This window comes from Sturnira hondurensis, unplaced genomic scaffold, assembly GCF_014824575.4.
Source record: "Sturnira hondurensis isolate 20B ecotype Veracruz unplaced genomic scaffold, ASM1482457v3 Scaffold0000880, whole genome shotgun sequence".
In the NCBI taxonomy this organism is placed as follows: domain Eukaryota; kingdom Metazoa; phylum Chordata; class Mammalia; order Chiroptera; family Phyllostomidae; genus Sturnira; species Sturnira hondurensis.
Window position 1 is genome coordinate 13,741,297 of NW_028073511.1, and position 14,350 is coordinate 13,755,646.

At 35.7% G+C, this 14,350-nt stretch overlaps 1 protein-coding gene across 8 annotated transcripts in view; it reads left to right on the plus strand.

The window, feature by feature from the left end:
* Positions 1-14,350, plus strand: part of MLIP (muscular LMNA interacting protein) — a 232,289-nt gene that overhangs the window by 122,452 nt on the left and 95,487 nt on the right. For 7 of the 8 annotated variants that reach the window (XM_037055051.1, XM_037055065.1, XM_037055077.1 and 4 more), the window contains exon 4: positions 7,336-7,407. The exons of the other annotated variant lie outside the window; for it this stretch is intronic. In XM_037055051.1, the coding sequence (XP_036910946.1) occupies positions 7,336-7,407 (72 nt within the window). The remainder of the gene's footprint in view (positions 1-7,335; positions 7,408-14,350) is intronic. 8 annotated transcript variants of the gene reach the window in all.

The following is a 14,350-nucleotide window of genomic DNA, read 5'->3' on the forward strand; positions in this document are numbered from 1 at the left end:
ACTGATTCCTGAAGCCATGCTCTTTATTACTACGCTTTATTGCTAGAAAACAAAAACATATATATTAATGATCATTTTAGCCTTTTTTAAAAAGATTTTATTTATTTATCTTTAGAGAGGAAGGGAAGGAGAGAAGGAGAGAAATATCAATGTATGGTTGCCTCTTGTGAGTCCCCTGCTGGGAACTGGCCTGCAACCCAGGCATGTGCCCTGACTGGGATTCGAACCGCGATCCTGTGGTTTACAGGCCTGCACTCAATCCACTGAGCTACACCAGCCAGCGCCATTTTAGCCTTTTTTAATATCTCTTATGAAAAAATCATTATTATGGAGTAATGATAATAATTATTAATTTACATATACTTGAGTCATTTTAAAAATGTATCATGAGAGATTAAGTCCTTGTATTTTAAACTTTCAAAGCAAATGGGATAGAGAAAATCTAACTTTTTCTATAATTTAAAACTATTATTTATTTGAGGTAAAACTGACATAGTGATTACCATTTCAATACATCTTTGGTTGTGGAATTCCTTTGTGGTATATTAAACAAATTGGAGATCTAAACATTACTATTTCCTGACTTCATTAGCAATTATTTCTTAAACCGCAGTGCTATACACTCAGTCATCACCTTTGAGCGAACAGTGATCGTTCCCCAGAGCCTTCTTCAAATTGTTTCTGTTTGTGGTTCACTTTGCTTCATTCATGTTTCATCCTGTTTCTTTGGAGGTAGTTGGAAGAGGATTGGCCCAGAGGGGCCTTTGATAAGTTAAGCTTTTTTTTTGGTCCTAAAATCAATTTTGTTAAAGACCTGTTTTTCCACAGTTCACTTACTGCTCCCAATGTTAATAAATTTTCAGCAATTGCCCTATATTTTGTTTTACTTCATTTGTAAGTTAAAAATTAAGTGTATAGAAATGCATGATAATTTGATGTAAATACAATTAAGAAAATATAAAGAAGTTATAATTTGTCTATTTTCATCTGTTGCTTTGAAGACAAAATTGTTTCTTATAATGGGTAAAATGTAGAATAACTTCTGCAAAAATAGTCACTCTCTGAGACATGTTGTTCTTTGTCTATTTATCTCTTCCTTGCTTTTTGTTATCATCTCTCCAAGTAAAAATCAGCCTCCAATAGCTTTGCAATAGTTATTGCAAACTATTATTTGCAGAAATTATAACTTGAGTATAAAAATTCATTTAAATAGAATCTGGGGTAGATAAACCTTATTTTACTTTCTTTTGAAGTTTGACTAGTTTTTATTCAATTGCTAAGATTATTTTATAGATTGGTAGGGAGAAATAGACAAAAGCTTCAGGATATCAAAGAAGTTATATGCTTTCACAAATTGTTTCTTGTTTTGCTCCGCTGTGGTGCTGGTATGAGCACAGGGCTATCTCTGAAATCAAACAACTTCAGATTTAGATCAGCTCCACTTAGTGCCAGATCCAGAAAGAAAAGGGGTCCTATTATACAGAGGAACGTCAAATTAAAACACGAATGCTCGAAGAATATTAGTTCAAAGGACCTGCTGGCCTTTGCTATTAAAATAAAATGGAACAGCTAGAGCATCCTGAGCTAAATTCAGATAAAAGTATATTTAGTGTTCCTTTTTCACAGATCGAATCTTAAGGTTCTGAGTCTGTTTGCATTAGCTTGATAAAATTAACATTTTTAATTGCAGTTAGGAATTAAAAAATAGTTAGGAAAATTATTTCACATATAGTGATATTTCCGATATAGTTAAGGAAATTATTTCACATATGGTGATTATTTCAGATGTAGTTGAGGATATTATTTCATAATAAGGATAGCATGGCCATGGATGGGATGGATTTCCCTGAATGTTGCTCAGCCTAGTCTTCGATCAAGACCTATGTTGTCTGAGATACTCTTCCCCCCTGAGAAAGCCTGAATATCGCAAAATTTAATCCATGGAGTTGTATTTGGGTTGCAATATATTTTGCCTCTATTTATGAAATAGTTTAAATTTTCTCTTAGTTATTAGGATGTTCCATACATTTTGACACTTACCCAAGTTGGTGGCGTGCTTGTGCAGGCCTTAAAGTTGTTTGCAAACAGCATATTTAAGGAAAAAGCTGGGAGCTTTTTGATATTTCATGAAGTTCTAGCTGGTACTTTACTTATAAACTCTAATTCCTTGAAGGCCTCAAAACATTTCCAAACCTATTACCCTGGCAACAGTCTCTATGTAACTCTATTTCTGCTGATCACATGTAATCTGGAAAATGAGCAATATGAAATATACCTCCGTGTCCTTGATGTTCATGTGGGTTCAAACAAATCACTTGTTCATTCAGTAAATATGTACTGAGTGCTTATCATGTACAAGGCACTTTTCAAATATGTAAGCATGTATTTCCATAAATATAACAGCAAAATATCTGCTCATAGAGTGTATATTCTATGGTGGAAGAGAAACAATCAACAATCACCCCTCCCCCTAAATAAGTAAATTTCCTTGTGTGTTAGAAGGTCATATGTGGTAATGAAAAAGTATAGCAGGGTGAGGAATGGTGTCACAAATTCATGCTGGGCACTCAAGACAGATTTCTTTCAGAAGGTGACATCCCATGATGGGTTGATCATGAGAGAGTGTAGTCAGGAAATATCCCTGAGGCCAGAGAGTGCCTGGCAGACATAAGGAACAGGGGAGCCAGTGTGGCACAAGTGGGGTGGGGGGACCTGAGGTTGTCAAGAGGGGGTTGCAACTCAGAGCTATTGCAGGCCTTGCAGACCGCTTCTTGCAGACCGCTTCTAAGTCTTTGGTTTTTAGTTAATTAATTAATTAATTCTTTTAAAGCTCTTTTTTTAAAAAGATTTTATTTATTTATTTTTACATAGAACGTAAGGGAGGGAGAAAGACAGGGAGCGAAATATCAATGCGTGGTTGCCTTTTGCGCTCCCCACACTGGGGAACCTGGCCTGCAACCCAGGCATGTGCCCTGACTGGGAATCGAACCAGCAACCCTCTGCTTCGCAGTCTGGCGCTCAATCCACTAAACCATACCAGCCGGGGCCTAAGTCTTTGAGTTTTAATTTGAGTAAGACAGAAAGCAATTGCAGGGTTTTGAAGAGATAACTGACACAGTCTTATCCATCTGGCTGCTGTATTAAGAATAGACTCTCTTAGAGAGTGAGGGGAAGAAAAAACACCTTAAGAGCCTCTTGTAACAACCTCGGTAAGTGATGGTGGCTCCGGTGACATTATAGCAATGAAGGCAAAGATATTGTTTCTATATATATTTTGTAGGTAGAGTAACAGACATTCATCAGTCATTACAGCCAGACATACATGAAATGGTAAAACAGCTGAAATGACACACATAATGTATTTTTTGTTTCCTTTTTCTCTTTTTGTTCTACTGTTTTTTACTCTACTTCCCCCACAAAGTTCTTGGTGCCTTTCTGGGGATTCTGGATTTTCTGTGATTCTCCCATTCCTGCTATTCTGTCACTTCTGTCTCTGTACTAGCCAATGCTGTGTCCCGTTTTCTTCACTTCTCTCTAGCTAGGCTTTCTGGATTGATTTTACCAATGATTGACACGCATGTGTCAGTGGTTGACAAAAGCTTTTTTTTAACCCCTGGGGGATATTTTTCTACATTCAGGGTCAGGCTGGTCAGGTCAACCTTCTATGACTAGCTGATGGTGATTCCAGCCTGTAACACCACAGTCTATTATTCAAGTTATATTTACCTTAAGTAGAGTGATTTATAATTTTAAACAAAGGAAGGGAAACCAGTGAATTTGGTTTAACACCTGGGAGCCTTGGAGAACTGTAGAGAAAATATGGTTCAATTTAGAATAGTGTTAAAAGAACCCAGAGGAAATTTAGTGAACCCCAAATGTATCTATTATGGCAACAAGAATGATTTTCAGACTGAAAAGGGAAAGCTATACATGTCATAGAGATGCATAAAGCCTAAGATAGATGAGGAGCTAGAAAGATCACTTAGTTCTAAGTAAGTTCATATTTCCTGGTCTAGATAAATTGTGTCTTAAAACAGATGAAGTTTCTACTTCTATTGCAAAACTATTTTAAATGATGGAAAATAAGAGATTTACCAGGAATAAGAAGTGAGCCATATGTTTCATTTTTCAAAAATATGGAAGATAAATTCTGAAAGTTATAGCCTATATTCTTGGTTCATGAATGTTTACAAAAACAGTTATAACTGGGAGTAAGACATTTTCTTCAAGCAATAGACATTTATTTATTGAATACCTCCCAAGTTCTAGCTTCTGTAATACCTTTTATTATATCATGAACAAAAAGAGACATGCAAAATGTATTGATGTGTTTCTGAGAACTCGCATTGGTGCCACGGGCACAACCCAAGGCATCCCGAAGGTCACTCTCTAACCTATTACCTTATTTCAAATTTCTGGACATTATTTGTTTCCCTATGACTTTTCCTTTGCTTTCTTATTTGTTTATGGGTTGTCTCCATCCTTATGTTAGGACATAAGAAGCTCTAGAAAATAAAGGCTTTGTTTGCTTAGTTCACTACTGAATCTCTTAGTACTTAGAGTGTATGTTACAAAGTACATACTCAATAATATTTTGTTAAATGAATGCATGAGTTGAGCTGATGTATCCAAATATATTTAGAGGATTGATTGTTGTCAGTTAGGTTGATAGAACTCAGTAGACAAGAGTTCCTTATGCCTGCTGTGTGACTTGAAAATAAAAGTGACATACCTAACAAGATGGTTCATGAAATGATATAAAAATATTTGTCTTTATAATTTACAATGACAAACCAAATATGGTCAGATGAAATTAGATAGAAGTAATCCCCAAAGTACCCTTTCTGGATCTAGAGAAAAAGCATAACTACAGGATGAATTTTCATGTCAACAAATGCATAAAAAAATGAAAGGATTAGGGATTTTAGGTAATAACATGTTCAGTGTGATCCAACAATATGAAATAACTCCAACTTCACTCTCCTATATTGTCTAAACTCACCACAAAAACCAAAGAGATAATTTCAGTTATTATAGTCTTCATTGTATTAAGTGACTTGTCGAATCCTAAAAATGATGATTATATTCTACTTTATATTAAAAATAGATCTAATTAAACACATACCCATTCAAAACTTAAAGAAATATTGACAGAGGGAAATGATAAGAATAGTGAAATTCTTCAGTTAAAGATTGCTCAGGAGCAGTTGGTAGGAACAGCCGGACGTACCAGTATCGTGCTGATGAGAGTCTCAGAGTGTGCATGATTCCAAGGGAGGCGAGAGAGAAACGATGGAGTAGTTAGCAAGAAGCGTATTTGGGCTCAATACAAGGAAGAATTTCATACCAATTCTAACAGTTTTGCCTAAATGTGTTGCCTTGGGAGGTAGTAAGTGTTGATGTGGTGCCTGAACAGAGGACCAAAGAGATTTATGTCTTGGGTGAGGGTGTTAAACCACACGGTGGTTAATATCACTTCTGACTCTAAAATTCTATGGCATGACATGTGCATTAACACGGTGTCTCTGTGTGAAGGTTCCTCCAGCTATAAGCTATAGGGCAGTTGAAGACAGAGGACAAACATTATAAATGATTATGCATCCTGAGCTGAGAGGCAAGGGCAGAGGGTGGATAAGTGCATTGTTGCTGAGCTGCAGTACCTGCATTCAGATCTCAGCTGTAACTTACTAGCTGGTTACTGAGATAAGTTATTTAACATCCTGCACTTTAGTTCCCATATATCAAATAGATATATTACAGTCTCTTCCTAATAGATTTTTTTGCACTAATTAAATAAGATAATATAAATAAGGCATTTAGAAGAATGGTACCTGACACATAGTGATTGCTAGCTATTATTATTACAGCAACTGTTATTACAATTAAATATCCATAAAACCATCATGCAGCATTAATGTTATATTTTATTTTGTATTATTTGTCTTTAAATCTTCATTGGGAGGATGTATTATCTTATAGAGAAAGTATGGATACTGAATCCAGGCAAGCATGAATGCCAAACCTGTTTCCATTCTGTATGGGCTGTATAGTTTTAGGCAAAACTACACTTCACCTCACCATGTCTTCTTCTTTTCCTAATGACCCTTTAGTTACAGTGTTTCTGTAAAACTAAATGAGGGAATGTATATAATTAGCCTAGTAATAAATGTCAGCTCCTTGTGAAAAGATGACTTTTTCTTTCATCTGAATCCAAGTACATTGTTATCTGGCAACTACAGCAGTGCTGGGTGAAGATAGAGACTTAAGACTTGAAAGGGGCCTGAGACTTCTTTTTGGTCAGATAGTTCGATTTTTCTTACCTTCATTGCACCAGCTTAATGAAGTTTACTTCAATTATGTCCATACAACTCAAGGCTTTATTTGATTTGATTATCCTGTCTTCTTCTATAGTCCCTTTATTCTGCTTTTTAGTGGACTGAAGCGGCTTGGGGCTGTGTACAGATTTCCCCCGGACCCAGCCCCTGGCAAAGCTGCCTGAGACAGAGGCTTCTGAAGTGACAGTAGCCTTGAACTTCATTAAGCAGCTTGGGGCCCACAGCAATATCAGATCCGGGCTTTTGATTATGAATATAATCCTGATTTCTACAACTTCCTCATGTTCAGCCCTTTCCCCTAGACACTACATAAAACTAAACTGTGTTTTTCTGAGTTGACCTAAAACTCAGGACATGTTATCATTTGATTCATTAACATTCATGTATTAGAAAGTACAGGTGATGATAAGGTTTAAAAAATTAATTTAAGACCAAGAACTGTTTAGTACTTCCATTTTGGAGTTAAACTGATGAAGTTACTTCTATTCAAAGTGTGCGGCTTATTAAAAGACTACTGAATTTTATGTATTCTTATCTTTGCTTTTATGAATGCTCTAAGAAAATATATCAAAAGTTCAACATATTTTATTGGCATAATATTTGTTAATTATGACCTTATAATGAAAGAATCACTTTCCTTTGAGATTCAAGAAAAAGAGAACCCTCAAGTTTACAGAAAAATACTCCTATGAGAGAATGCTGTTAATGAGAAATTTATATATAACTTTCTAGAAATTGATACTTTTAAATTCTGAAACTATAGATTGTAAAATTGCCCATAACCCCTAGGCTTACTACTGTGATATTTCTGTGCTTCTCATTCTATGAAATATTAACACGGTGAACTAATGTTTTTTCCATTAAAAACAAGTTATTCAAGCATAATAACTCTTTTCTTTGTTTAATGACCTGTCATTTAACCAGGTAGAACTAGTCTAAAATTATGTTATATTCTTTACTCTTTTCATCTCCACTCTTGCTTTCTGGTTACCCATTCTAGCAATACAAGACCAAGTCAAGCTACAAGGCTTTTGCAGCAATCCCTACAAACATATTGCTTTTGGAACAGAAGGTCAGTGTGGCTCAAAAGCAGAGTGACTTTTATGTTTCTAATGTCCTTTTTGTTATGTTTTCTGAATTTTCTCTTTTGAAGTTCTGTCTTTACTAAAAGAAAAGACTGCTTTTGGTTTGGGATGATGTGGTTAAAAGCATCTTGGTGAATCAAATTGAAGACATCATTGACTTATCACCAGAGGATCAATAAGGGCCTCGAGTTGTCTAGTCCCATGTCAAGTAGCCCTGGGAAACTTAATTTAGATTTAGCTAGGTCTCTGTCCTTTGGGACTTTATATGGTTGTTATAGTCAAGAGCTTGCAGTTCTACTTGTAGAACAGAACAGTAGAGGCGAAATGGGGTTACATGGGCCACTGGCCACCTTGGTCAAAAGTTGGTCTCATAGTAACTTCCACAGTGCAGAAACACCTTAGCTCCTTAGATCCCAGGATGGGCTAACTCTTTTTACCATTCCTGCTGGCTGCTCATCCTGCCTCCACCAATGACAGGGAGGATTGAGATTGCTTCCAATGACCCATCCTCTCACATGGCTCCAGGGCATTTTTGCTTTGCTCTTAGGAGCCATGAATTATAAAATTATAGGATGCTGCTTCAGTAGGCAAATTAGATGAAAGCCTCTCATTCAATAAGCACATTCCAGATGCTCAAATGAAGGCCAAAAAGAGGAGCATATCAGAATCAAAGTGAAATCAATGACTAAGTCTATGAAATTATTTATTTTACATGTTATTTTTATCATATTTAGGCAATACATATTTTTGTGCATCAAACCCACTTTTTCTGTATAATTAATGTTTCAAATACTATTATTATCATTTGTTAAATGTTAATGTTTGCCGGACAGGTGGTATTGTGACCACTGGTTTATGAATCTATAGTTTTGTTATTTTAGCATGATCTGGGGAATAACACCTTTGTATGACCTCTTATCTACAATGTAGGAATTATTAGTGAGCAACGCTAAATAGCAAGTAGGTGAGCATTAGTGGGCAGCATTGCCTGTATCATAAATTACCCACATGTGGTCCAGAATCCATACTCTCTGTGTCTAAGTGCTTTGAATTGGGGGCAGAGGTGCATCCCTGGGCTGCAGGGAGATTAGCAGCTATTTCTCTTCTAAATTCCTACCTTTTATAACTCATTAAAAGATGGGCCTAAAACACTGATTCCAGGAGGCTTCAGGAGGATGCAAGAAGTGCACCCGGTTGCCCCTTGTCCCAATACCTATTCTTGTGTTAAGTCATAGTAGCAGCGTTCCCTTACCACAGACCCTCTGCCTATTTCGGGTGGACATTTCTGAAATCTGGTCAATAGCAGCTGCCCCCCCCAAATGGGAGAAACTTCCCCCCCCCCGCCACCCCCTGCAAGCAGTCAGGCAAGGAGAAGGATAGGGGCCTGTTCTGTCATGGTGTCCTTCCATCATGCTTGTCTCACCCAACCTGGCTCATTCTCCTCTGCCTGTGTGGTTCTGCTATGNCATAGTAGCAGCGTTCCCTTACCACAGACCCTCTGCCTATTTCGGGTGGACGTTTCTGAAATCTGGTCAATAGCAGCTGCCCCCCCACAAATGGGAGAAACTCCCCCCCCCACCCCGCCCCCTGCAAGCAGTCAGGCAAGGAGAAGGATAGGGGCCTGTTCTGTCATGGTGTCCTTCCATCATGCTTGTCTCACCCAACCTGGCTCATTCTCCTCTGCCTGTGTGGTTCTGCTATATTAATTCTCTACTTAGGAGAGTCAGTTAATTCTTCTTGACTTTTGTAAAATGAATCTGGATGTCACTACTGGTTCCAGAATCACTGTCTGCCAGCTCTCTTCTCTTCCAATGAAATAGATTTTAGAGATTACCATCTATTAGTGATTAAAAATAAAGAACCATTAACTTAGTTTCAAATTTTGTTACAAACCCGCTTCATCAATGTGTATGGTTGTATTACTACGTACTGAATCTAATACAGCTCCATATGGAAGGGGTCTGTGTGTTTAATTTTCAATAAAACACACTTTTTAGGAAAATTATTATATTTGTTTTTAGTACAACACAGAATGTAAATATCATGATACCTAATTTAAAATATTTTCTAGGGAGGACTGAGTATTATACAAGAAATAATGTGGGTAATATTCCTTAGCTCAGATAAATTGCTTTTGTAGCATAAACATTTGAATTGCTCAAAGGTCACAAGATATGACTTGGTGTTTGTTTTTGCTTTGGAGCCTTTCCATAATTCCACATATTTTTTTGCTGGTTTCCCACATTATGTGCTCCTTAATGAGAAACTTAACTTTGCAGGAATTTTTCAATAACAAAAGTCTTAGTCCCAATAAAATATGAATAGATAAATCCATATTTTATGAATTTATTTAATGTTCACTAATATTTCTTGAATGATATTTTGCTGCGCTTTTCATGATTGTAGTTTTTAAACAATAAATCTGGTAATTCAGACCCTTTTACCATCTGTTTATGCCAGCTATTTTCAACCAGTGTGCCACAGGAGTTTTGAAGACATGCACTACCTGACTATTGAGTCAGGGGCACTGACCTCTTTTCCCTTAGGTTGTCAAGTTAAAAAAAACACACATTGACCAATGCAACAATAGCCATTGAAAATGAGTGAATCAAAATGATAGCTATTTTTTGTCAGATTGGCAAAAATTATAATACATATTTTGGTGTGCTACAGAATTTTAGTAATTCATTTATGTGTGCCATGAGATGGAAAAGGTTGGAACTCGCTGATTTATACAATAAAACTCACCTTATGCTGTTTAACTGAAAGGGATTTGTTTGTGAATTGAGTGGGAAGATTAAGGCTCTAATCATCAGAAACTCATCTATTCTGGTAAACACTAACAGTTTGGAGTATTTTAAGTCACAGAATCATTTTTGAGATCTTTTTAACATCACACAAAACACCACCTTTAAGGTGGGGGGCGAGGCTGCAGTTTCATTGCAATAACCTGTTAGCGTCTATGCAGTAAAATGACTTGAAGGTAGAACTAACATTTCATTGAAGTCTTAGTTCAGCAATTAATTCTCTCCTCTAGTCAGATTAAATCCATGGTTGACATTTTAGAAAACATTCCGCTTCACAATATATAGTATAATTAGTGAAGACTCAGACTCATTGAAAAATAATATTTTTAAAAGCAAGGTTTTCTCAAAATTCAAATACAGGCATCTCTTTTAATGCGACATTAAGCTATCACTGAATCACTGGATTGGTTTCCAAATTAATCAACCCTAGATGAATCACATAATTTTCAAAAGGGTACATGTTGTTGGCAGGGTACATGAGCTTTCTGGTATTTCTGTAATTTATTTTCTGGGTCAAAACCTAAGTTTATAGTTTATTCAGTGTTCTTTCTTTTTTCCCTGTGTACATTTATGAGGGAAGCATTTTTAGCTTAAGTCTGAACTCAGGCTTTATAGGCAGAAGTAAATGTAAGGCATCGTATTTTAGCATGTTTGCTTCAGGGTCTTTGGCTTAATTGGCTATCAATAGACATCCCCAACATGGAGATGAGGATGAGATACAAGTGATTGTAAAGCAGAAACAAAGTAATCAGATTACCTTGGATTTGTGACTGTCCCTGGACTTCATTGCAATGTGTTCAACAGTAGAGAAAGAATAAGCTCTGCAGAGAAATTAATTTTGACATGGACATTAGGTTTTGGTCTATGTGTGGATTGTTGTTCTTTTCAGAGAAAGTTAAAAGTATCTCTCTTATTGACAAATTTTTCTTTTTATCACTTGCCTGATAACAATAGATAAAAAGTTAAAATTAAATGGAAGAGTACATATTAACATTCTAAACAGAATATTATTTTTATTTGGCACTTGTGTTAAGGAAAGATGAAGGAGGGAATACTTCCATGAAATCGTGAACATGCGTATTTTTTGTCTCACAAGTAATTAATGTTTTTTCATAACGGTATAAATAATCTTCTTGAAATTGAATTCTTTGTTCTTTTCCTCACAAGCATTGCTGAGTATAAAATCAAGGCTATGATCAGTACTCTTTTCCAACAAATGGCATTTTAAAGATACATTTAATGCATTAGCTATATGAGTCTGAAAGAAAAATTCTAGATGTGCTCAGCTTTATAAATAACATATATAAATTACAGGATTTATTACTTAAATAAAAGGTCTGGGATAAATTTTTTTTGAAGGAAGACAAAAAACAACCATTTTGAAGACTGTGCTTTAAAAACAGAAACTTAAAGGTTTGAGATATCTCATCAACTGTCAAATTATTATATTCTAAGTTGCTAGTTTAATTTTTTGAGACATGAGTTGGTAAACTCCAATCTGATTAAACATATGTCTTTGGGTGAGACTATTTTAAAATCTCAGCATGTCTGGAAAATTGAACAAAATCTGGTTGCTAACTTAGCATATGGCCTGTCCTAGAGAGATATCTCTTAATTTAGATTAGTATAAATAGTGAATGTTAGCCTAATTTCTTTAGCAATGGAGAAGTGCCAGGACCCAAATCTACACTAACTGGTTCTCCTTAGTCAGTTGTCTACCATGTACACATCTCTTTTAAAACATTTTCCAAACTATATTTAATTAGGCACATTGGTTGTTTTATTTTTTACCATGAACTATTCGAGAGAATAGAATAGATTTTTGCCGAATGGTTTTTTTGAATGAATTAACTTAGCTTATAGCTGGGTGTTTCTCTAAAATTTTCAATTTTATTCCATGGGATTTTAAGGCACATTTTTTTGTTCATAGGATTATAAAAACAAAGGAGTCTTGTGTATGGCAATCAGCATCTTCTTTTATGGTAGAATAAGCCTCATCAATTTTGCTTCCGTGGAAAATATACGCAGGACTTTCTGCTACAAGGGAAGCATGTGGGTTTTAGTCTTGGCATCTTTTACAATTAGAGAGAGATTACAGTCTCAGTGGCCACCGCATGGACTGTTAGAGTGTATCAGACACAGAGCTGAATACTAGGCTCATCCTTCTGTGAAGATGTTGATGCTGAGAGATGTCCAGTAGCATCACAAAGCAGCAAGGCCAGTAAGTGGCTGCACTGGACCTCAGATGGGATCTGATCATCCCCTAACCTCTCCCTCCTCCTCAGGCAGGGGTAACATCAACTAGCTGAAGTGAAACACTGAGGAAGAGGCGATGATTTGGGATCCCTGTCTATAATCCTTTTTTCATTACTTGCTAAAATACATTCAAATTCTCATTAACTTAGAGCAACAGAAGTGTTTTTTTTTAGTTGAAGAGCAATGAAAGGAAATAGGAAATGATTTAGCTCTGAGAAGACTTTGCTGAGCGAGGAATTACAAAACCAGCTGCTGATTTCTTGAGCTGCTGAAAGATATGAGGTGAGTTGCAGAGGAGGAGGTGGAAATAAGAAACGCCCTTCTGATACCTTTGATTAAATGAAGGAGAAGTACGGGGTCTCCTGCCACTGAGCTTTGTTGGATGGGTTTGATACTGCCTGTAATGGTTTGCAAACAGTTCTTTTCTTCTGTTGGGAGGAACAGACGTGTAACCCTCCAAAGATCTTGGGATTAAAAGTGCCAAGTTGGTTTCCCCAATTTTTGAAATTTTTAAACCAATCATATGACAATAATTTAATGACAAATATTCTTTAAAGAAGAGGTATTTTATATATGTGGATGTTCCTTTGGCTTACCGTGCACATTTCTCCCTTTTCTTCATATTTGAATGCTATTTCGTCCTGAATGTTCAACCAAATATAACCCAGGTGAAATTTATTTTGCCAAGACTCTTTTCAGTCTTACAGGTAGTTTCATATTTACCACTAAAAAAATCAAGCAAAACTGTTGTAGTCCTCAGAGGATTTTTTTCCACTAAATCACTGGTCAGATTAACAAAGTATAAGAGCATTTAGGTTTAGCATGAATCATATTGAGGCGGGGGTAATTTGATCCTTAATAAAATATATAGTAAGTCTCCCATGAAATTTTTGAAATCCAATTTGATTGGATAGCCCAGGCAATACAGAAAGTTTACAGGCCCCTTTATATTATTCTTCCTTTGAAAGCTGTGAGTTTCTAATTCTATTTAGACTGTATCTAATGTATTCTATCTTTGGGTTCTTTTTAAAACTTAATTCTATTTCCAAAGAAAGTAGGTTAGACTGATTTAATATATCAGAATAAAAATTGTTTGCAATTCCATCAAAGATGTTCCCTTTGCTGGGGGCATGCATGTCACAGTTTGTTGGCATGTATCCCCATGAGGACTTTGATTTACAATGCTTGCTCATAATTCTTAGCTATTAATAATAATTTAGTATTGAGCTGAAAAATTATTTCATCTTAAAAGTCAGATTTACTATATCTTTTTTTTTAAAAAAATGGGGCCCCAAAGTTGGCTGCCAAAGCAAAATATAGCTACTTTTAATAAGAATATTTCTGATAACTTATATTAGTTAAGAAGCTTTGAAAAGAGAATTCCAGCATGTCCCAATTATGCCTCAGTTGGCCATCATCCAATTTGGTAGCAAAACATGTTTTTAATAAAAATTTTTTATTGGAAAATGTTCTGAGAAAACTTCACTCAAAATGAATAAATATAAAGAAATATCAATACAGTTCTGCTGGCTAAGCTGTGACAGAACAATCTATGGCCATATTTCTTATTAATGGATATTGAATATATTTTATTTTAATACATTTTTGTATTACAGAGAAAGAAACTACTTTTTATGGCTGTTGGAAGGAGTGGATTAAGATGATATGTTTGATAACTTCTTGTCAATCAAAAAATCAATTCTAGTACATTTTGAGGCTATTTATACTCAAAATAGCCCCCTTCCAAATTTTAATGCAGTCTTAGAGTTGTCCCCATTTCAAAGTTTCAGCACATTAATGACCTAAAGCCATTATCTACCCCAATTTTCCAATCATCCTGAGTAGATCATTTTCTTTTCATTACTTG